Raw genomic sequence first — 24,618 nt, 5'->3', positions numbered from 1 at the left:
GCTGAAAACAATTCACTTCAGTGAGAAATGTAAATTCTTCCGTAATGGAAATCAGCACAGGTGAACCACAAGGGTCTATCCTTGGACCCTTCTCCTTCATTGTAGCTAATAATGAATTACGTAAAAACATAGCCCACCCCATCGAGTGTTATGCTGATGATACAACACTACTTACCCCACATCAGAACATTTCAGATCTGAATAGCCTTTCAAAAGAAAGACTTGATAAGGCCATGGACTGGTTTGCAGCCAATAAGCTCCTGTGCAATCCTGATAAAACCCAACAACTTTAAATAGGAATATCAAATGAAGTAGGCAACAAGTCAGTAAAACTCTTAGGTATTCACATTGACTCAAAACTCTATTGGGAGGAACATGTCAATCACATATGTGAAAAAAATATCTTGGGTGGCATACCTCATCTTGAAACTAAGGGAGGTAGTCAGCTTGGAGCATCTTAGGGTGACATACTTTGGGCCATTCCAGTCAAATATTTCATATGGTACTCATGAGGGTACTCCCCTCACATCAAGAACATCTTGAAATTACAAAAAAAGTTTTACACATAATATGTAGAAGAGGTCATAGGGAGCACTGTTGTCCTCTTTTTTCCAGACTCAGAATACTCACAATTATAAATTTATGCAGCTATGTGTCTGTACTCTATATTAAAAATAATATAATATATTAAATAATATATAATTATTATTAAATATAATTATTATAATTATTATTAAATAATAATATAATATATTAAAAATAATATTTCAGAATTTATTGCCAGAGGGGAAATATATGAACACAACATCAGGGCTAAGGGTAATTTAGACACACCGTACCAAGGATTAGCAAGAACAGGACATTCCCACAAAGTAAACCCACTCAAAATGTTCAATAAACTGCCAATTCATGTTCAGTCTATGGATATATATTTTTTAAATTAAGTGGTACAGCTGTCTGTCAGATCATCCATTCTATGACATTAAAGAATTCTTTGAGATGCCTGAGGACGATATTAGCATTTAAAAGTTGTCTGTAGTTAAACATACTATTGTGTGCTGTGGTTAATCGTGTGTAATTTCATAGTGTACACAAAAACAATACAATACTATACTATATTATATTATATTATAGTATAGCTTATTGCATTAAATTTTAGAAGCTTTCCTGGTGTAATTTTGTATACTGTCATTCTTAAAATGTATTCTACAATGTACTGACACTAGTTTATTTTATTATTCTGTATGTACTAGTACATCCTGTATGATGAAGCCAATATCATTGTAAAATGATCTATGATGAATAAAATTCTTGATTCTTACCTGCACCTTCACTTGCATGTGATGTGGATTCTGATGTGCTTATGCGATTTTTTTTAAATTTCCAGCTGACTGATTTTAGTGAGGGTAAACAACAGCATCTGTTTACAGTGTGAACGAAGTTACGGACAAAATATACTTTACCTTCCTAAAGCCCAGTGATGGACACCTCCCTCCCCCTTTTGAAAGCTATAGGTACATCACTGCTTATGGCTCTATGCATGTGATTTGTTTTCCATGGTTTAATCAGTACTTGTGGTTTTACTGTTCAGCACAAGTCAATTTTTTTTTAAATTATGTTGCTTTACTATTATTCAACTATTCACAGGCACCTTGATAGAGGGCATGCCACTGTTTTCACATCACATTTTCTCTCTTGTCAACCATGTTAGCAATGGCTTCAGTTTACCTTAGATTCCTGTAAGCTCTACACCAGGGGTGGCCAACTTGATTATACCCATGAGCTGCTGTTTACTGAAAAAACGTAGTTCCATCTACCACTTACATATTTTTTGAAATTTTAAATGAAACAGTATAGCTCAGTGTATAGTTATGTAGTATTTTTTATTTTATTAAGAGAGAAAACATAAAACTGAAAACTGTTCTTACTAACGTCTTGTTAATAGTAGTGTGAGCACTGTATCTGAGCATCTTCTGATAGAGTGTCAAATCACATTTGTAGCTGGATATTGCCAACCTTAAAGAATCCAATGTATGAGCATCTGTGAAGTAATAACAGTATTTACTTTTTGTTTGTTTTACATAGGAAAATGCTGATTCACTTAAATATGTTGAACCGAAACAGGAACATCAGTTGTTCAATACATTTCTTCAAATGTGGATATTCCTCGTTGGAAAAAAATGTCCAGAAATCTAGAACAAAGGACGGAAATGTTTTTAGAAATATATCACAGTGCAGAGTAATAATTTCCTTTGCAGTATCATGTGGTCAGTTTGAAAGATAACTGCCAATTTTTTAGCCATTTTATAGATGTCAGTATAACAAACGGAATTATTAAACGGATAACTGGTGAATTCCACCAACTTCTCAATTTTTTTTTCTATTCTCTGAAGCAAATTTCAAAGTCTGATACCGTTGCCTTAATTTCTGCCATGTACTTGTTAGGAATGAAACTGTAGGTGGGATGTTTTCCCGTATGATCTTTGATGTTTACAAATTGCTGAAAGTTTTTTTTCTTGATGTCAACTATCATAGGCGCTGTTTGACTTTGGAATGCCGCAGTAGACCTCATCATTTCTGCTCCTGTTTTATTCTTGCCTTGTGATTCCAGATTTAATGTGCTCAGTTTTCTGGCAAAATCTGCTGGAAATGCAAAATCACGGCAGTCTAAATTTCGTAGTGGCGGATAATAATCACTTCTCTCTTCACGAAATTTTATTATTTTGTCCAATAGATCTCGAAACCTTTGCAAAAACTTGTTTTGACTCAGCCACCTCACGTCAGTGTGCAATGCCAAATCTGGTTCATTCACATCTAATTGCTGTTTAAAGAGCCGCATTTGGAGAGATTTTCCTTTTATAGAATTTACAATCCTGAAACAAATATCCATTACATGTATTTGTTTGGTCTATTACTAGCCTGTACTTATTGACGAGTTATGCAGTTGCAGCTAATGAAGTCTGAAAAGTCTTCCTCTCTGTGACAAAGAGCAATAAAAACACTATGAATACCTGTCATTGTAAGAGTTTCTATAAAGGTAGCTTAATCTTGCTAATATATGCTTTGAATTCCGTGAATATATCAAGGCCACGAGTTTTTCCATTGAAGGAAATCATTTTTAGTACTTGTTCTTTCATTGACAAATCTTCAAGGACCATCCGATTAAATACACTCCTGGAAATTGAAATAAGAACACCGTGAATTCATTGTCCCAGGAAGGGGAAACTTTATTCACACATTCCTGGGGTCAGATACATCACATGATCACACTGACAGAACCACGGGCACATAGACACAGGCAACAGAGCATGCACAATGTCGGCACTAGTACACTGTATATCCACCTTTCGCAGCAATGCAGGCTGCTATTCTCCCATGGAGACGATCGTAGAGATGCTGGATGTAGTCCTGTGGAACGGCTTGCCATGCCATTTCCACCTGGCGCCTCAGTTGGACCAGCGTTCGTGCTGGACGTGCAGACCGCGTGAGACGACGCTTCATCCAGTCCCAAACATGCTCAATGGGGGACAGATCCGGAGATCTTGCTGGCCAGGGTAGTTGACTTACACCTTCTAGAGCACGTTGGGTGGCACGGGATACATGCGAACGTGCATTGTCCTGTTGGAACAGCAAGTTCCCTTGCCGGTCTAGGAATGGTAGAACGATGGGTTCGATGACGGTTTGGATGTACCGTGCACTATTCAGTGTCCCCTCGACGATCACCAGTGGTGTACGGCCAGTGTAGGAGATCGCTCCCCACACCATGATGCCGGGTGTTGGCTCTGTGTGCCTCGGTCGTATGCAGTCCTGATTGTGGCGCTCACCTGCACGGCGCCAAACACGCATACGACCATCATTAGCACCAAGGCAGAAGCGACTCTCATCGCTGAAGACGACACGTCTCCATTCGTCCCTCCATTCACGCCTGTCGCGACACCACTGGAGGCGGGCTGCACGATGTTGGGGCGTGAGCGGAAGACGGCCTAACGGTGTGCGGGACTGTAGCCCAGCTTCATGGAGACGGTTGCGAATGGTCCTCGCCGATACCCCAGGAGCAACAGTGTCCCTAATTTGCTGGGAAGTGGCGGTGCGGTCCCCTACGGCACTGCGTAGGATCCTACGGTCTTGGCGTGCATCTGTGCGTCGCTGCGGTCTGGTCCCAGGTCGACGGGCACGTGCACCTTCCGCCGACCACTGGCGACAACATCGATGTACTGTGGAGACCTCACGCCCCACGTGTTGAGCAATTCGGCGGTACGTCCACCCGGCCTCCCGCATGCCCACTATACGCCCTCGCTCAAAGTCCGTCAACTGCACATATGGTTCACGTCCATGCTGTCGCGGCATGCTACCAGTGTTAAAGACTGCGATGGAGCTCCGTATGCCACGGCAAACTGGCTGACACTGACGACGGCGGTGCACAAATGCTGCGCAGCTAGCGCCATTCGACGGCCAACACCGCGGTTCCTGGTGTGTCCGCTGTGCCGTGCGTGTGATCATTGCTTGTACAGCCCTCTCGCAGTGTCCGGAGCAAGTATGGTGGGTCTGACACACCGGTGTCAATGTGTTCTTTTTTCCATTTCCAGGAGTGTATAAATAATGGCGCGGTAGCAGTGGTATCTGTTGGATCATCAAGTTGTAGAGAAAAAACAATGCAGTGGACGATATCTCTTCGTAGTTGTTTGTTTATGAATTCACTCATCGTTTCGATATGGCACATCACAGTATTTCAAGACAGTTGTAAACCATGAACAGTTTTTTAATTTAATTTTTATTTCTGAAATTGACAAACAGCGAAGCTGACACTTCTTCAAAAAATTTCCTTGATGTATTCTCCATCAGAAAAAAGTTTGCACTTCAGTGCAATTCTGTTACTAACTTGGAAAGAAGCTTCAGTTGCAGACTTACATTGTTCAATATGCCTAAAAACATATTTTCTTCGACTGATAATGGCGATTCCAATGCTTGCAATTTACTCTTCTTTATTTTGCTGCTATGTGAAGAGTCTGTCTGATCATCATCATCATTTTCTTGGGCCTTTGTCCCACTTCAATGTGGGGTGGGCCCTGTTACTATGGATTTGGCAATGTTAGTGTCAGAGGATGCCCAGATGCCCTTCCTGTCGCCACCACATACTCCCGGGATGGAAGTAGTGCACCCCAGCTGTCTGTGTCTAGTGTAAGTCATGAAATAGTACAAACATTATCAAATGTCTGCGAGCCATGAAACTGAGGCGAAACATGGGTACCAGCCCAGTATTCACCTAGTGTGATGTGGAAAACCGCCTAAAAACCACATCCAGGCTGGCTGGCACACCAGCCCTGGTCGTCAGTCTAAATGGGGAAGGCACGTCTACCCAAGTCCCTCGGCTAACCTGGCAGGTGTGAAGAGTCTGTCTGATATTTACTATGAATTGTGTTCAAATGTTGCTCTAAATTTCCTTTTTTTAGTATGGCCACAGATGTATTGCATATTAAGCAGCAACAGTCTTCTTTCACCATAGTAAAGAAATAATCCAGTTCCCGTCCTTGGTGAGAGTGATAAGTTTTTGATTTCTTTGGATCACATTTTTCGAGGATCTACAAAAATAAAATGTCAGTAAGATAATTTGTATAATAATAAAAGTAGAGATATACTACCACTAACTGTGCATTAAATTTCTTTTAGTAATGATGGCAAAAACTTAGCGAGTGAGAATTATTTCTAAGTTTTTATTTCTTTGCACTTTTGGTCAAAAAGGACGATTTAGAACACAGGGGGGATTTCGGACAGTATGGCTTATCTTCTCACTCCCACTGCATAGCACCAAATTGTTGCTGTTACCTTCATGCACTGCTTATTTTAAGCACGAGACTGCATTTCCCGCGTTCCACGACTTGTATGTTGGCACGATTGTTAACCTACTAATTATCTGATGAACAGTCTGACTGTTGAAAGTTTACACAGTATAATGAAATGGAAATTTTCTGTTGTTGTGGCCAGTGAAAAAGTATTGTAGCTGGAGTTGTCAACTACATCGGTGGCCTAGGGTAAAGTGGCAATTGCTGTAGAAGTTTGTCAAGATTTTGGTGTAAAGTTATAAAATAACAGAGGTTTCTACAAGATGGTGGGCTGTGAAGGGTTATTTCGTTATACATATACACCACTACTTCTGAAACAAACATAGGTAATACAACAAAACCTGTGAAAGTTAAGGCGAAAATAATCTGAAAACCGTCTGAAATCACCCCATTTGACTTAGTAGGTAGGTAATTCACCTGATCCACCGAGTAAAATAACACTGAAAATATTGTCTTACTTTATCTGATGAAAAGTATTTCTTTCTTCATTTGAAGTTCGTTCAGTGGTTCTCTTCAACCACTTACCCATAGCGTATGTGGCATGATGAAGAGTCTGACCCTGATTTACACGGGAAGTCGCTGATGTCATAACTCCGCTAGTCCCTGTCGTCATCTGACGGATTGAAACCAGCCCCACCCCGCGTCCCAAATGCTTCCCGCCTACTTCTAATGTGTGCCGCAAGCAAAGGAGAGGTACTGCGTGGAAGAGAGGATAAATAACGTGACGGAACGGGTACTGAAAAATGATACACAAGATTATTTGCACAGCAGTTGGTGATTACATTGTGCAGTATGCTCTATGTACTTTTTACGTGTAACTATTATCATTAGGTATATTAAACTTACTTCTTTTTGCCTTTCCACAGTCGGTTGAACTAACAGCCGCGATCGAATAGTCAGTTGCAATCGACCAGTTGACCACCTCTGCTCTACATCAACCAAAATTTATTACGCTCTTCACGGGTATGCTGCCAGATATGCTCGTCTTCAGTACACGATATTTCGGCGAGCCATCTGACCGTCATCTTCTGGTGCGACTGCTGAGACACCATCACGCCGGCACTGAATGAACATCAGAAACGGCGGCTCCTTTATACCCCAGGTCCAGGCCGCTGTGCCTGCACGAGAAGCAGAAGAGCTGCCCCCTGCGAATCGAAGAATTGCAGCGCCGATGGCGGTAGACACTGGCGAAAGTGATAAATCGCAAATTAAAACGTAGCGGGTCGGAAACCAGCCCGTTGTTGTTTTATATCAGACCAAATAGGGTTACATATCTTGCTTAAAGGAAAACTTCTGTCTCTATTAATAATGTCATCGGATAATCGTATTTCGATGGATTCCTTGAGTACACAATCCCAGTAACGAGAAGGCAGAGCAACAATTTGCGTCTCTTTAAACGACATGTTATGTCCTTCGTTGAGACAATGTTCGATGACGGCAGATTTTTCAGGCTGGAGCAAACGCATGCGACGCTGATGTTCCACACATTGGTCGTTTAAAGAGACGCGAACTGTTGCTCCGGCTTCTCGTTACTGGGACTATGTACTCAATGAAGTCATCGAAATACGATTATCCGATGACATTTTTAATAGTGACAGAAGTTTTCCTTTAAGGAGGTGTGGAACCCTATTTTATCTGATATAAAACAACAACGGTCTGGTTTTCGACCCGCTACATTTTAATTTGCGATTTATCACTTTCGCCAGTGTCTACCGCCATCGGCGCTGCAATTCTTCGATTCGCAGGGGGCAGCTCTTCTGCTTCTCGTGCAGGCACAGCGGCCTGGACCTGGGGTATAAAGGAGCCGCCGTTTCTGATGTTCATTCAGTGCCGGCGTGATGGTGTCTCAGCAGTCGCACCAGAAGATGGCGGTCAGATGGCTCGCCGAAATATCGTGTACTGAAGACGAGCATATCTGGCAGCATACCCGTGAAGAGCGTAATAAATTTTGGTTGATGTAGAGCAGAGGTGGTCAACTGGTCGATTGCAACTGACTATTCGATCGCGGCTGTTAGTTCAACCGACTGTGGAAAGGCAAAAAGAAGTAAGTTTAATATACCTAATGATAATAGTTACACGTAAAAAGTACATAGAGCATACTGCACAATGTAATCACCAACTGCTGTGCAAATAATCTTGTGTATCAATCTGTCGTTATATGGTATTTAACTGTGTCATCAACTAGCTTATGGCAACGGCCTTGCCGCAGTGGATACACCAGTTCCCGTGAGATCACCGACGTTAAGTGCTGTCGGGCGTAGTGGGCACTTGAATGGGTGACCATCCACGCCGCCACGTGCTGTTGCCATTTTCCGGGGTGCACTCAGCCTCGTGATGCCAATTGAGGAGCTGTTCGACCGATTCGGTCAAGAATACCATCATAACGACCGGGGGAGTGGTGTTCTGACACCACGCCCCTCCTATCCGCATCCACCTCTGAGGATGACACGGCGGTCGGATGGTGCTGGTAAGTCACTCGTGGCCTGAAGACGGAGTGCTTTTGTCAACTAGCTCATATTTGTTACTGATTCTCCAGTTTTGTAGTTTTTGGCACTGAAGATGATTATGTAATAGTTGAAATCTAGATCTGCTGCAATAAAATAACGGATTTCGCGATCGATTGCTGTTCTTTTCTCCACTGTCTATATTTGGCTATCGCTGCACACAGTGGGATCATGTGGATTCCAATCAGATTAAGTGCCAGCCGGTGTGACCGAGCGGTTCTAGGCGCTACAGTCCGGAACCGCGCGACCGCTACGGTCGCATGTTCGAATCCTACCTCAGGCATGGATGTGTGTGATGTCCTTAGGTTAGTTAGGTTTAAGTAGTTCTAAGTTCTAGGGGACTGATAACCTCAGCAGTTAAGTCCCATAGTGCTCAGGGCCATTTGAACCATTTTTTCTGATTAAGTTACTGATAAGTTGCAAATGGGAAACAATGCAGAAATACTTTCTCAGGATTATGGGATAGGCATACTAACAGTTAGATACTTGAAGACAACTAAATAAAAGCTCTTAAATTTTGCAACCAAAGCTGACAGTAAAGCTGGACTGTCTAAGCTTAACTGTCTGAAACTTACACAGAACTTGATGTAACACTGCAATTGTGGTTCCAGAAGAAGAGAGCAGGAGGAGTTCCCATAGCAGATACGATGGAAATAGATAAATCAGGAAGGTTTCATGAAACTATGAAGACTGACGAGAAATTTCATGTATTTTCAGGATGGCTGACTATTCAAACATCCCAAATATTGTTACCGCTGACAAAGGCAAAGCTGAAGATTTTTGTGATAAATTCATTAGTTAAACTGAGCAGAACAACTTTCTCTCAGAGCAGATTTACAATGCTAACAAAACTGAAATGGGAGGAAATGCTCACACAAACGTTTGCCTCTCTGGCTGAAGAGCCTGCTACTGGACATAAAGCTAGTAAAGAAAGCCTAACTAGTTTTTTCTGCGCAAACTGAACGGATGGTCACAAACTGAAATCACTCAGTATTGGAAAATCCAAAAGACCACATGCCTCAAAGGAATAACAAACTTATATCTTTATTACCATGAGCGTCTGCAGAAAATTTCACAAGAGGGGCAAAATTTTAAAATTTACACTCCTGATGTAACTGTTTCGGTTGGTCTGAAACTGTGTCGCCCTCACGGATTAAATCTGAGAAGTACATAAAACATATTGCATGTCAAATGATTGATAGTTATCTCCTTGGTACATCGTGCTAGAAACCTTCACGCCATGGTGCCAGACTAGTCCCTTTCCGCATGTCAGTAAGTGTCGTGTGACAGAGAAAAGACTGAGGACACTATCTCAACACTGTTCCGTAAAGATTGACTGCAGAGAGCGCTGAAACTGCCATCGCACCAAGCAACTGGTAAAATTTCCCACGGACAACGTGACAACCAAAAATGCCCAAACAAGAAGTGACTGCTAAATTAACTGTACGAGATCTGTTCAAAAAATTCCGAAAAATTCGTAATTTCACGCCAGTGGTGTGTTGGAGCGAATTGCAGTTGGAATCCCTACAATGCCTGTGTTTAATGTGTAACTGCGGAAGTTTCATTGTTGTATTCCTGTTAATTATTGTTCAGTGCTGAATTGAGTAGAACGTTGTCTCACACAGTTTGGGAATTTCGAGGTGGCAGAGTTAGAGGAGCAACGCGTTTACATTAAATTTTGGGTGAAACTCAAGAAAACCTTTACTGTGACTCACCAAATGATGCAGGAAGCCTATGGTGATGAGTGCTTAAGCCGTACACGGTGTTACGAATAGTTCATCCCACAACTCACAAGTCAAGAACAGAAAGACATCCGCCTCGCAATCCGTGAAGACCTTTTGGATCGCGCAAGTGAAAACTAGATGTTCCTTAAGAGAATCATAACTGGTGATGAGACGTGGGTCTACAGTTTCGATGTTGAGACCAAAGTTCAGTCTTCACAATGGGTCGGGAAAAGTTCCCCAAGACCCAAAAAAAAAGGTTGTCGGGTCAGATTAAATGTCAAAGCCATGCTGACAGTGTTGAGTTTTACGAATTAGTTCATCATGATTTCGTTCCACAGGAACATACTATTAATCGATGGTACTATTGTGACGTCTGCGAGAAAATATGAGAAGGAAACGGCCTGAAATGTGGCGAGACAATTCATGGCTCTTGCATCACGATAACGCAGCCACACATTCATATCTGTTGGTGCGTAACTATTGCACAAGAAACGAAATCACTGTGCTACCTCACCCTCTGTACTCTCCAGACCTGGCCCCTGTGGCCTTTTTTTTTCATTTTCAAAATTGAAAACCCCGTCGAAAGAACGAAGATTTGCAACGACAGACGAGATAAAAGAAAATTCGCAGAGGGCGCTTCACGCGATCCTACAAGAGGCATACCACAACAACTGCTTCCGGAAGTGGGAACGGCGCTGGGATGGTGTATCAATTGTAGAGGAGAGTATTTCGACGGAGCCATGCACGATAAGTAAAAGGTAAGCATAGAAAAACTTAGTAGACAAAGTTCCGGAGTTTTTTGAATAGTCCTCATATTTCCCGTAGTGCTCACCAATATTAAATCTGTAGGTGCCCTCTCTTGCCCCTCATTGTGGATGCCTCTGTTTATTACATGCATTAGCAGGAAGACTCACGCAATTACAGTTGGTGATGAATTTTAATTTACCGTTGATATGTTGGCGAAAATAGATGTTAATTCCGCAGGTAAGCATAAAACATCATCCATAATTGTGCTAAATACAAACTCTAAAAATGATTTCGAGCAGTTAGTTCATGAGCCCACGCGAATAGTCAACGGTTGTGTAAACACATTTGACCTCTTAGCAACAAATAATCCTGAACTAATAACGAGCATTAACCCGGTTACAGGGATTAGTGATCACAGGGTTGTCGTAGCGAGACTGAATATTGAACCCTCATATGCTCCAAAAATAAGCGGAAAATACACATTTTCAAAAAAGTTGATAAAAATTCACTTGACGCCTTCCTCAGAGAATCTCCACTCCTTCGAAATTAACAATGTAAGTGTAGACCAGATGTAGCTTGAATTCAAAGAAATAGTGTCGACAGCAACTGAGATATTTATATGAAATAAATTAACAAACGACGGAGCTGATCCCCCTTGGTACACAAAACGGGTCAGAACACTGCGGAAAAAAAGCCAAATTCAAACGAAAGCAGAATTTCCAAGATTGGCGGTCTGGTACAGAAGCTCGAATTTCGAAATTTAGTGCGGACTTCAGTGCGAGATACTGATAATAGTTTGCGCAACGAAACTTTGCCTCGAAACATGGCAGGAAATCCAAAGAGATTCTGGTCGTTTATAAACCTATTGTACCGGCAAGACACAACCAATGCCTTCTCTGCGCGATAGCAATGGAAATACTATCGACGACAGAGGTCAATACTAAGGCGTTTTTGCCTAGAAAACCGTGAAGCTGTTTGATGGAGCCCCATGTTGCAAGGGAACGGTAGTAATTCTTGTCGTTCTTCTGCTTGTGACTTTAAAGTCATTGTTTCTTTTTTTTTTAACAAACATGATCCGGAGTTGTGTTGCATACGGATGCAGTAACCGACGGACAACAGGATGTGGTATTCAATTCCACCTGTAAGTTACATAACCTGTAATACATGGGAAAGGAAATAGTGTTCGAGAAATTCAAATAATGTAAAAAGATATCCAAAATCTTTTAAGTTTTCCTCTCTCGCGTCCAGAACTTTTAATGAAATAGGTGCCAGAAGTACGAAGGGAATACTGGACTCCATCGAAACGTAATGTCATTTGTAGCTCTTATTTTACAAAAGACACCTGCAAGTTTCGACTAGGAGCTGATACATAGCTGCTGAATGATGACGCTATACCCAGTTTATTCAGTTTTACAGGCTATTCGCAAGTGAAAATCATTCAGGGTTTTTTGAAGTAAAACCACAGTCTAACACAACGTTAGCCTGTGGTAAAACCATGTATTTATCTAGCAACAAAAATACACAATGCTCTTAATGTATCTTCTTGAATTTCTAGTAGTAACTTGTAATTGTTGCTGATGGGTTCTTTTAATTTTGTTTCAAGAAATAAATGAGATCCAAACGACAGTTACGGTGTGTGAATCCGATGACAACCATGAGAACTGTGTTGCCAGTATTCAGACTGTTGTGCGTCAGAGAACTGTGACCCTTAGGAAAAGAGAGACAATTGCTGATTAAACTGAAGCGGCGTGAAAAAAAGATGGAAACAATGGCAGAATTGATAACAGTGCTGAAAGAAAAGAAACTGTGTAAATGACAACTTGGAAAGTGTGTTTCAGGAACATTTTGGTGGCCTTTCCTTAGACTTTGTCACGCAACTGAAAAACAGTGGGGCGAAGAAGCAATCCAGGCGATACAGTGAACTGACCAAAAATTTACCCTCACTGTGCACTGCATACAGATTTTTATGCCCTGTGTTTCTTTTGCCCCGCAACAGTATTCTTCATGGTTGGGTGGTATCAGTAAATTGTGAACGTAGCTATCTAAAAGACGTTTTCAACTAAATAAAACATATTATCATTGACAAACTATATCTTAAAGTGTGTGCACTTATTTTTGATAGTATGTCAATTAGGAAGCAGCTTGTGTGGAGCAACATAAAAGTGTATGCAGGCTACGTTGGTTTGGACAACATTATGAATATAGATGCAGAAAAATTGGCTACTGAAGCTTTAGTTTTTCAGACAGTGTCATATACGGAAATGTTTAAGTGCCCAATTGGATATTTCTTTGTGAAAACTGTCATCAGATGTAATGACTGAAACCGTAGGAGTTTGTATACTGAAGCTATTTTCTGTAGGTGTTCTTGTAAGGTTAGTGACATGTGATGGTACTGCTGTCAACATTCAGACACTGAACAATCTTGGGTGCTCACTGAATGTGGAAAATTTTTCCCCTTACCTCGAGCATCCTGCCAATTACAGTAATGTTCATGCAATTCTTGATCCATACCTTAAGCAAATTAATTCGTAATACTTTAGCTGAAAAGGAAATTACTAACTGTGAAGCTGGAGATGTGAAATGGGACTTTATTTTGAAGTTACATTATCTGCAAGAATGTGAATCTTTAAAATTTGCCAATTCATTCTCTGCTTCACATATGATTTTCTATAATAAAAAAATTAACTTCTCTTTAGCAGCCCAGGCAATGAGCTCCAGTGTTGCTGATGCCATTGAATTAGTGTTCCTAGCTCCCAGATTTTCAGGACCCCTCTGCCACTATAGAATTCATCAGAATTATTGATAAACTCTAGGAATGTTCATTTAACAACCAATGAAAACTGAAAATGTAAATTATTGGATTGAATTTCTTTGTCATGCAGGAGACTTCCTTCAAACATTAAGGACTAATTGTTTGTGTGCATTAGTACATCCACAAAAACATTTGTGCTGGGATTTTCGACGTTTAAAAATGGTGTTACAAGCCCCTATTTTGGGATACTGAAACTCTAAAGTATTTTTTAACATAAAAACTGTCACAAGACCTTCTAGAACTTTTGTCCCTTGCATCAGATCTAGATTTAGTTGGTACAATAAACCCACTGCATTACAGTTCCAATCTGCTCTGAGAAAAATGTTGCCCAAGAACAATGTTAGTATAAGTGACAAGAAATATAGATGATGTGTTCATGAATTCATGTGCCATAAGAAGTGTAGTGATAAGTTCCCTCATGATGGTGAAAATACTATTTATTTATTTATTTAATCCTTCAAATCCTACATGTATAGAATACATACAAGGATATTGGACATGGTTTGGTCTTTACAAGATAAAATACAGTTTGTATTGCATTCCTAACGAGAAGATATTGAAGTAATTTGGCAAATAATCATATATACAACAAACATTAGAGGCAACATACAAAGTAGAATATTCATAATGCATCTCTAGTTTTGTTGTATGGTTTCTAGGTACTCTGTCAGACTGTAAAAGCAATGATCAATTAAATATGCCTTTAGTTCAGCCTTAAAACTACTGAGCTTACTTACTTATTTAATATGGTTAGGCAGATTATTGTAAATTTTTATCCCAGTATGTAGAGTGTCTTTTTGACACAGTGATGTTCTCACCTGTTTCATATGAAGGTCAGATTTTTACCTGGTATTGTATGCATGTATATCTTCATTTTTTAATAAGATATCTGGGTGCCTATCAATGTATTGTTTGATGAGAACTGATGTTTAACAGATAAAAATTCAAGAAAGAGGAAGACCTGACAGTTTTTTGAATATTGGTCTGCATGATTTCGTATTGTTTACCCTTTCAGTAATTCTTAATATTCTCTTTTGCATCCTGAAAAGTTTAATATTTGTTGTTGCATTGCCCCAGAAGATTATGCCATATTTAATTACAGAATGCACATAGGAGCAGTATACATTTAACAAGCTGGCTTTGCTGCAACAAGTTTTTAAGATCCTTACCGTGTAGCAGGGTTTCGTTAGTTTTCTTTGCGAATATTCAATGTGTACCTCCCGTTTTGTGTTGTTCTGGAGCCAGACTCACAGAAATTTTGTGCTGTCAACACTTTCAAGAACTCTGTCTCTTAGTTCTATTTCTGTGTTTGGGTTGTGTCTTCCTTTTAGATTATATAAGTTCAGTGCTACTGTCTTTTCTTTGTTTATAATTAGCTTGTTATAGCTGAAACACTGTTCTACACTGTTCATTGTTTGGATAGCGGAGTATTTTAGTTTTTCTTCTGTTTTATCAATAATAAGGAAGCTTGTATCGTTGCAAATTGGAGGATAGTTTGGCAATACTTGTTGTACGTAAGAACAATGACATGGAGGAGAAACAGAATGGGTCCTAATACTGATCCTTGAGGGACGCCCTATTTCACATTTTCACATCCTGAATAGTAGTTGCTGATTTTGTTATGGTCAGTATATTGCACTTCAACCACTTGTTTGCGACCCCATGGGTATGTCCTGAGCCACTCATTGGATATACCTCTAATTCCTAATAGGTCAAGCTTCTGTAGTAGGCCATTATGGTCAATGATGTCAAAAGCTTTGGATAAATCAAGACATATGCCCATCACAAACTCACTTGCATCCAGTATAGTATAGATTTCATTAATAAATTCAAATATTGCACTTTCAGTTGAATAGCCTTTCCTGAAACCATACTGTGAGGGAGAGAGAATTTTATTTTTATTTAGGAAATCAGACAATCTCTTATAAAAAAAAATTCTAAAATTCTTGAAAATACAGGCAGTAGGGCTATTGGTCTATTATTTGAAACACATCCTGGATTTCCTTTTTCGAGCAGTGGTTTCAAACTTGCTGTTTTTAAGCAGGAAAGGAAGATTCCTGATGCCAGTGAGCTGTTGCACAAGTGTGTCAAGGGTTCATCTAAGGCAAGAAAGCGTTTTTTAATAATTGCATCTGGTATTCCATCAATCCCACATGAGTACCCTGTTTTCACAGTTTTTATAACTGATAAAATTTCTTCAGTATTTGTGAGTGAAAGGAGCAATGAAGTACACACATTTCTCACACTATTGGATGATGGAGGTGATATTTTGTTGTGTTCTTCCAGTCCACTCATCAACTGTTCTCTTATGTTTGTAAAATATTTGTTGAAGGTCCCTGCAATTTTTGTTGGGAATAGTGACCATAACAAAATCAGCAACTACTATTCAGGATGTGAAAATGTGAAATATGGCGTCCCTCAAGGATCAGTATTAGGACCCATTCTGTTTCTCCTCCATGTCATTGTTCTTACGTACAACAAGTATTGCCAAAATATCCTCCATTGTTTCCTTCATAATACAAGTTTATATTTTTATATAGTTTAGTTTCAGTTGTTTGATTTTTTTTTGTAACTTCCCATACAGCTTTAGATTAGTTTTTTTAATTTTCAATGTATTTGTCATTTGCCATCGTTTTAGCTTTCCTTACAACATTTTTGAGGACCCTCTTGTAATTTTTCAAGTAAAAATGAAATTCATGAGGCATGTTCTGTGTCTATGCTATATGGTGTAATCTTCCTTTCTCTGCACAAGAGGTTCTAATACATGATGTAATCCATTTGTTCTTTTGGAAGTTAGGTTGACAGTTTTTTTTAATGGAAATGCAGCTTCAAAGTATGACATGAAGATTTCCATGAAGTTTTCAAACTTTTTGTTGGTATTTTCACAAGTATACACTTCATACCAGGTTTCTTCACTTAGTCTCTGTATAAAAACGTTTATTTGTTTGTTAGTGAATTTTCTTGTTTCTTTTACTCTTTCTCATTTGTTTCACATGGGGTGTGTAAAGCAATAAACTGTGCATAGTGATCACTGAAGCCAGTATTAAGATTTCCAGGACAGAAATTGTGATTTACATTTGTGTTTATTAATATCTGATCGATTGTTGAGCTAATTGTTGGTGTAACCCTTGTAGGAGAATCTATGGTGGCTTTTATGTTATATGTTTCCAGTATGGGCATTAAGCTTTGCACGTCTTTTGAGATTTCTTAAAAATCAAAATTAAAATCTCCACAAATGATCACTGTTTTGTTGAACTTTTTTCATAGTATTTAAAGCTGCTTCTAGTTGATGACAGAAATCATTTAAGTTCCCATCAGGGCTCCTATATACACAGATGATTATTAATTTTAATGCAGAGAGTTCAATTGCACATACTTCAAAAACTTTCTCTTTAGTTAACAGTTCAATGGGTTTTATGTTACAATAATCAATACCAGTTTTAACAAATATACATGACCCTCCATGACTGGATGCAATTCTAGAGAATGATGATGAAAGATTGAAGTCTGCAACTTTTGTGACTGACATTGCAACTTTAGGCAGCCAGTGTTCAGTTACATTACAGAAGTGTTTTTTAGCTCATCAGTACATAAAATTTCAAGTTCACCTAATTTGTTTAGCAATGATTGGACATTTTGATGAATCAGTATGAAATTAAAAGATTTGTTAGACTTTGGATTATTGTCAGACTTTGGCATATTTAATTGATCACTTACCTTTATCTTATCAATAAAAAATCATTCAGGTGTGCTGGAAGTACTGCTTTTCCTTTCCTAACTGCACTTATTCTTCTATTATCATCTGCAGCAGAATTTTCTTCTGTGTCAGGCTCCCCTGTTCCAGTTGTTGATTCTGCTGCTGATCCTACTGTTGATAACATTGCTGCTGGTGTTAGAGCTGGGTCTGCAATTGGTGGAGCGGTTACTGCATTCATTGTTGTTGCTGTGCCTAAATATTGGAGGCACCTTGTTCCTTCTTTTGTTGTTGTTGTTGATGTTGGTAAGTGAGGTGTTGCTGGCATTGTTTCCTTCGAAAATGGGGGGGGGGGGGGGGGCAATCCAGGATGATTTTGCTTTTGAGTGTTTAATGCCTCTAGTTGATAATCTCTTTAATTTTTCCAACAAACAGTTTTTTTCCCATGTTGTTAACGTGCAATCCATATAACGCGTGGATTCTGCGCACAATATTGTTAACATTTACGAGTTCTACATTTTTGAAATGTTTGCAAAGTAATGAAATTTGTTCATTGGCATTGATTATTTCTTTATTCATGAATGACCAAGATGGTAGTAAGTCATGCCGATGTGGGATGTTCAGCACTAAACCATTTGTGTATGTCAACTGTCCTAAGCACCTTTTTAGTTCTTGTTTTGCTTTGTGAGTTTCGTTTTTCTACACGTCATTTGACCCACCAAATTGCACAACAAAATCTTCAGAGGATAAGTCAGCAACATCTGTGGATCGTACATCCTTGCAAACTTCCGACATAGAAGCACCTGGCTTTATATAAGCGATTGTTTGTCCACTGGACTGACCGCTCAGAAGGTGAGCAAATCCACGACCATGACTGTCTGCAATCACAACTGCTCTTCTTTGTTTAGGTTTCTTTGCATATTTAGAAGGGCCACTGACGTTATAGCTAAAAAATTTAGTATCAGCGCTGGACAAACACGCAAGTGTTCATGTCTTTCAGATTCATTTTCTTTCATAACAGTAATTGAGTTGTTAGGCAATCTTTTGGGTGTATCACTCCGCGTGTTTGTAGTTTCATATTCAGCTCGGAAATTAGTTTTATCACATGCAAAATGTTTCTTATCTTCCACAGCTGATTGCACACTGAAACTGCTTGTAAACATGATATTAGATTCATATAATAAGCTTCGTTGAGAATGTGGCACTTTGTTTTTCACTTTGCCCAGAATTTCGAGGTTATTGTGAGGCAAGTTTGCTGTCGGTTAATACTTTCCGGATATAAGTTTTTTTAGTTCGCTCATCAGAATATTAATGGTTAGTTGCAGACTACTTACACGATCATTTAACTTTCTGATTTCATCATTACAATTCGTGCACAGGCTGTTTTTATCGGTATAATTTTAACTTTTTTTCGCATGAACACTATGTATATCAACACTAGCTGACATGTTTTTGTTGCCACCTAGTTACTCTGAGCCACTTGATTCAACATTACACAGTCAAGGCCAGGAGAATATTATGTAGCAAGATATGCTGTGAGAGAGATTACACAAATGTTAAGATATGCTGAGTGGAAGGAACTTATTAATGTTCCCTACATGTACCCAAATGATCACACTTACTGCAAGACTCCTGTGGCAAAACCAGCTGCCTTTACTATGAAGTTTGAGAAAGGTAGTTTGCATCACACATCTGTAGCAATGTTTAAAATAGTAAAGCATACAGAAATATGCTTTCATTTCACTCTAGGGAGATTTGCTTAAAACTCGAACCCTTTTTGACAGGTTTATTAATACTGTATGTTGTTTCTTTAGTAAACAAGCCAGTGATTTGGCAATGTCCATACGCTAGTCTCTGCCACTGACTGTGAAGACATGCATGAGTCACAGTTAATACGACGTATTGCTGATTTGTACCTTCAGATTAGAATAAAGGCACACCCCAAAAAAGCAACAGCTGCTGCACAGGGTCACCATTCTGGCAGGAAGCAGAGGTTGGGGAAGCTAATTACATCTGTCAGTGTTTGACATGTGAATATATATTGAATGAAGCAAAAAAATAAACAAAAATTAAAATTTGATGTTCACATGTTGCCAGTTTGACCACTTCACTCTTGCCTGTGAATTGGTAACATAACAACCTGTACAGTACAGATTTTCCCCTGTTAGAAGCTGAAAGTTGCAACAAAGCAATGGTTTAGCAGTTTTGTTATCTAATGATGTGTACAAAAATCTTCTCGTTAGGTTTAAAGAGAAATGCACTTTGTATCAAATGTGTTATTGTGTGAAAGTTCGCCACTTGTCAGAGTAAGTAACTATAAGAAATTTTTCATGTCAATGTGTTGGTCATTTTGTATCACTCTATAGTTTCGTCAGACAAGAAATAAAATGCCAAAAGTGAATGCAAAAAATCTATCGCACACAGGTAAGATTTCTGAGAAGCATAATTTGTCAGCAGCCTTAGCGGCTGCATGGAAATTACATGTGTAAATGGAGCAGACTAATTGCAAAATTGATCTTGCAGGGAAAGGTTGGAAGGTATGCCAACATGAGTAACTTAGAAGTAGATATCCTTGGAGTCGTGGAGCAACTTGCAACTTAATAAATTCATGTCTTCCACTTTACCAATTAGGTTCCTTTCAGGCTATGCTGATGCAATAGTCCCATACTTAACAATCATATACAAGTGCTCGCTTGACGAAAGATCCCTACCCAAAGACTGGAAAGTTGCACAGGTCACGCCATTATTCACAAAATGTAATAGGAGTAATATTATGATAGAACATTATGAATAACCTCAAAAAACCATGGTCTATCGACATACAATCAACTCGAATTTAGAAAACATAGTTCTTGTGAAACACAACTAGCTCTTTACACACACACACACACACACACACACAAAGTGTTGACTGCTACTGTCAAGGAATTTCCACAAGGCTTTTGACACTATACCACACAAGCGGCTCATAGTGAAATTGTGTGCTTTTGGAATATTACCTCAGTTGCGTGACTGCATTCGTTATTTCCTGTCTGAAAGATCACAGTTCATAGTAATCGATGGATAGCCATCGAGTAAAACAGAAGTGATTTCTGGCGTTCCCCAAGGTAGTGTTACACGCCCTCTGCTGTTCCTTATCTATATAAATGATATGGGAGACAATCTGAGCAGCTGTCTTAGGTTGTTTACAGATGACGTTGTCGTTTATCGTCTAGTAAAGCCATCAGAAGATCAAAACAAATTGCAAAACGATTTAGAAAAGATATGGTGCGAAAATTGGCAGTTGATTCTAAATTATGAAAAATGTGAGGCCATCCACATGAGTGCTAAAAGGAATCTGGCTAAGCCATGTCTTCGCAATATCCTTTCTTTTAGGAGTGCTAGTTCTGCAAGGTTCGCAGGAGGGCTTCTGTGAAGTATGAAAGGTAGGAGATGAGGTACTGGAAGAAGTAAAGCTGTGAGGACGGGGCATGAGTCATGCTTGGGTAGCTCAGTTGGTAGAGCACTTGCCCACGAAAGGCAAAGGTCCCGAGTTCGAGTCTCAGTCCGGCACACAGTTTTAATCTCCCAGGAAGTTTCATATCAGCGCACACTCCAATCAAATATAAAGTCAGTAAATTCAACTAAATACCTAGGAATTACAATTACAAACAACTTAAATTGGAAGGAACACAGAAAATGTTGCGGGTAGGGCAAAACAAAGAATGCATTTTATTGGCAGAACGCTTAGAAAATGTAACAGATCTACTAAAGAGACTGCCTACACTATGCTTACCCATCCTCTTTTAAAATACTGCTGCACCTTGTGGAATCCTTACCATATGGGATTGACGGAGTACATCGAGAAAGTTCAAAGATGAGCAGCACATTTTGTATTATCACGAAATAAGGGAGCGTGTGTCACTGATATGATACAGGATTTCGGGTGGACATGAAAACAGAGGCATTTTTCGTTGAGGTTGAATCATCTCACAAAATTTTAAACACCAACTTTCTCCACTCAATGAGGAAATATTTTGTTGACACTGACCTACATAGGGAGAAACTGTCATCATAACAGAATAAGGGAAATCAGAGTTCGAACGGAAAGATATACATCTTTGCACAGATGTGTTGCACAGTGTCTTTAGTGTGCCTGTCAATTGCTTCACATTGCTCTTTTTAGTTCAGAGTGCAAAATGATCACAGAAATTCCTGAAACAACAGAGTCTCTCGACAAATATGTGGATCTGGTGAGAGATTTCGCCTGAGGCTATGCAGCCCACAAAACATAAATGTCATGCATTTCTTTCTTCAAGACAATTCTCAGCTGCATTCTGCAGGGGCAATGAAACTCCTGCAGCATTTTCGATGGGAAATGTTTGATCGCCCGCAATACAGCCCCTAATTAGCTCACTCTGATGTTCATCTCTGCTCACATGAACCACTGCCTATGAAGACAACATGTTGGCACAAACAACAAAAGGCAGACCAGCATAGAGAACTGGTGGAAAGTGCAGGTGGCTGATTTCTGTGATGAGGATACTGGGAAGTTTTTACAACACTACAACAAATGTCTAAGTCAAGCGTCAACTATTTAGAGAGGTAGCTGGAGGGTATGGCTAGCTCTTCCAAAAAAGAACTTTTTGATTTTCACTGTGGTTTCCATTCTGCAACTGATCTAACCTTACTTTCCATACACCCCTCGTTTTTATTCTCTGGTCAATGTTTTATCTTTGCACTTTTCCTGTCGCATGTGCACCAATTAACTGTCAAAACACAAACAGCTAAATTTGTAAACCAAATCAAATGGAAAAACAAAATGTGAATACACTGTCATTTTTCAGCGTATGGCAACTCCTCTAGGAAAGTCCTGTTAATTTATTTTCACATCATTATGTTCCCATTTCGAATTGGTAATATAATGTGTGTTTCTATATAGTTAATCACGGTAATGGCTTAAACAGCCAAAATCACTTGTAAAACATAGAAAAAGTCAAAATAAATATTATCCTGAGTGTAAAAGTGCTATATTTATTTACCTAAGAGAGTTGCTGATTAACTGGACAATGCACCTTGTCATACTGGAGAAGATAACAATAACTTTTGTGAGGTGCCTTACATTACGTCATTAGTATAGTCAATGGACAAAAATAAGATAGCAGCTGCAAAACAACATTGTCTATCAAATTTCATGAAACAACTAGTGCAAGAAGGCTCAGATATCCTCAGTTTCCAGTAACTCCTGAATGTGCTAGATGCAATTCACAATACCGGGTCATTGTAATTAAACTTTCCCTATATAACACATTATAGAGTACCAAGCTTAGCAGCATTAATGTCAAGAGTATGAGGTGTGTGATTTCCATATGTCACAGTGCCACTGTCCAGTTCCAATTATGGCCACCAGGTGCCATGATCGGTTATCGTGATTCACAGTCTCACACACCTGTCCAGTCACAGTGCACTTTTTGACATGTCAACATGAGCTTGGACAAAAGGCGCAGGGTATTATTGGTGAAGCTCTACTATCAAAACAACAGTAATGCTGCAGCTCCATTTTGACAATATCACTGACTGAAAGGATTAAAGAAGGGTCTTCTTTCTCCACCTGCTGTGTGGAGCATGATGAAGAAGTTCAAATCAGCTGGAGAATTGGGTGTCACTCTGAAAGGACGGTGATGACTGGTGGCACCACAGGTGGTTGATGAATTCGCTATTGCTATGACAGACAATGCTGCATGCAATTCCCAATCATCAAGCTGTGGAGTGCTGTGTCACGACAGTTGAACATCCCGTGGCCCTCTGTACAGAAGGTTCTTTGAACCATTCTCAAATGCTGTTCGTACATACAAGATCCATATCATACAGCAGCTTGCACCACAGGATGCACAACGACGTGTTGACTTCACTCTTCACTTTCCCACAAGGATTGGAGTTTATGAGGGCTGGCCCTGGACCATCCTATGGACAGACGAAGCTCATTTTTCTCTGATGGGTGAGGTGAACTCACACAATTGCTGAGTGTGGGGATCTTCACCTCCGGTCACTATATATGAAGTTCCTCTCTATGGCGAATATGTCACTGTATGATGTGGGTTCACAGCTACGTTCATCATGGGCCCATTCTGTTTTGCACAGTCAAGGACCAAAGATATGCAGTGTAGCTGGCCAGCAATACTGCGATATCCTTCAGCAGCATGTCATATCCACCCTACAGGAGAAAGATGCATTGAATTCTACCACTTTTGCGCAAGATGGTGGTGCACCGCACATCGCTCATGAAGTTCACTTGCTTCTCCAAAAAATATTTGGAAACAATCGAATTATTAGCTGATCGTTTCCAAATGCTTGGCCGGCACAAATACCTGATCTCACTCTCTGTGATTTCTAGTTTTGGGGCTATCTGAAGCACAGGGTACATTTGCATGTGCTGATCTGAAGCACAGCATATCAAGAGAGGTAGCTCGCATACCTACGGACATGCTTTGTTCTGCTGTGCAGAATGCAATCCTGCACTTACAGGCTCTTGTGGACACAGAGGGGAGCCATATTGAGCCCCTTTTGTAGCAGTAATGGTACTGGTATGTAGTGTTATGATATCCGTGTTTCAACCACATCTTTATAATCACCGAATTTTGTTCTTGATTTTCGTCCTTGGATTATGGCAACCCTAAGATGAGTCATGTGGATATAGTGAACAAGTGTGTTCAATAGAGAAAGACAGCAAACATGAGGTGATCAAAAAAGTAGAAAAAGAAAAAACTGGATGTGTAGCTCTCAAAAGTAAGCTGAAGGTGAATGACACGAAATATTGTGCAACACATCTAGTTTGTAACTAATCTCTAGGTGTTTGGTTTAGTCGACAACCTTTAAATTGTGATTTATCATGTAGCCAAAATTTAACAGATTGTTTCAGTATTCATTCCAGGGCCTTACACTTTACTGTTGTGGTGTCAACTGCTGCTTTTTGCACCCTGCATATATCTTGCCTTTATGTGTCTAGACAGAGTTTTACACCACTTCAGCACAAAGGACTCTCACATTCACTAATTGCAAGCATGCTGCACTACATCTGTTTATGGTTAGCAATAAACAAATTTGACAACATTTGGGTGCCTCTGTCACCTAAAGTCCCACCCACCTCCAACAGTGATCCCCCTCCCTCCCTTCACTGTCCTCAGTACCATTACAATTTACTGGCCAAGCATGTAACATGGTGCAAGACTGGTATGATGTTCATTGTCATCTTACTCACCTGTCCCAACCACATGAATTAGCAATTGCAGACCATTACCTTAGCACAGAATGCCGTGTG

At 39.7% G+C, this 24,618-nt stretch overlaps 1 protein-coding gene across 3 annotated transcripts in view; it reads right to left on the bottom strand.

The window, feature by feature from the left end:
• Positions 1-24,618, bottom strand: part of LOC126471132 (uncharacterized) — a 143,807-nt gene that overhangs the window by 28,083 nt on the left and 91,106 nt on the right. For 2 of the 3 annotated variants that reach the window (XM_050099220.1, XM_050099219.1), the window contains exon 5: positions 4,875-5,579. The exons of the other annotated variant lie outside the window; for it this stretch is intronic. In XM_050099220.1, coding sequence (XP_049955177.1) covers positions 5,495-5,579 — 85 coding nt within the window. In that variant the 3' untranslated portion in view covers positions 4,875-5,494. Of the gene's footprint in view, positions 1-4,874; positions 5,580-24,618 lie in introns of those variants that run through there. 3 annotated transcript variants of the gene reach the window in all.

The sequence above is a fragment of the Schistocerca serialis genome, chromosome 3, assembly GCF_023864345.2.
Source record: "Schistocerca serialis cubense isolate TAMUIC-IGC-003099 chromosome 3, iqSchSeri2.2, whole genome shotgun sequence".
NCBI lineage: Eukaryota > Metazoa > Arthropoda > Insecta > Orthoptera > Acrididae > Schistocerca > Schistocerca serialis.
This window is presented reverse-complemented; position numbering and strand designations above follow the sequence as displayed.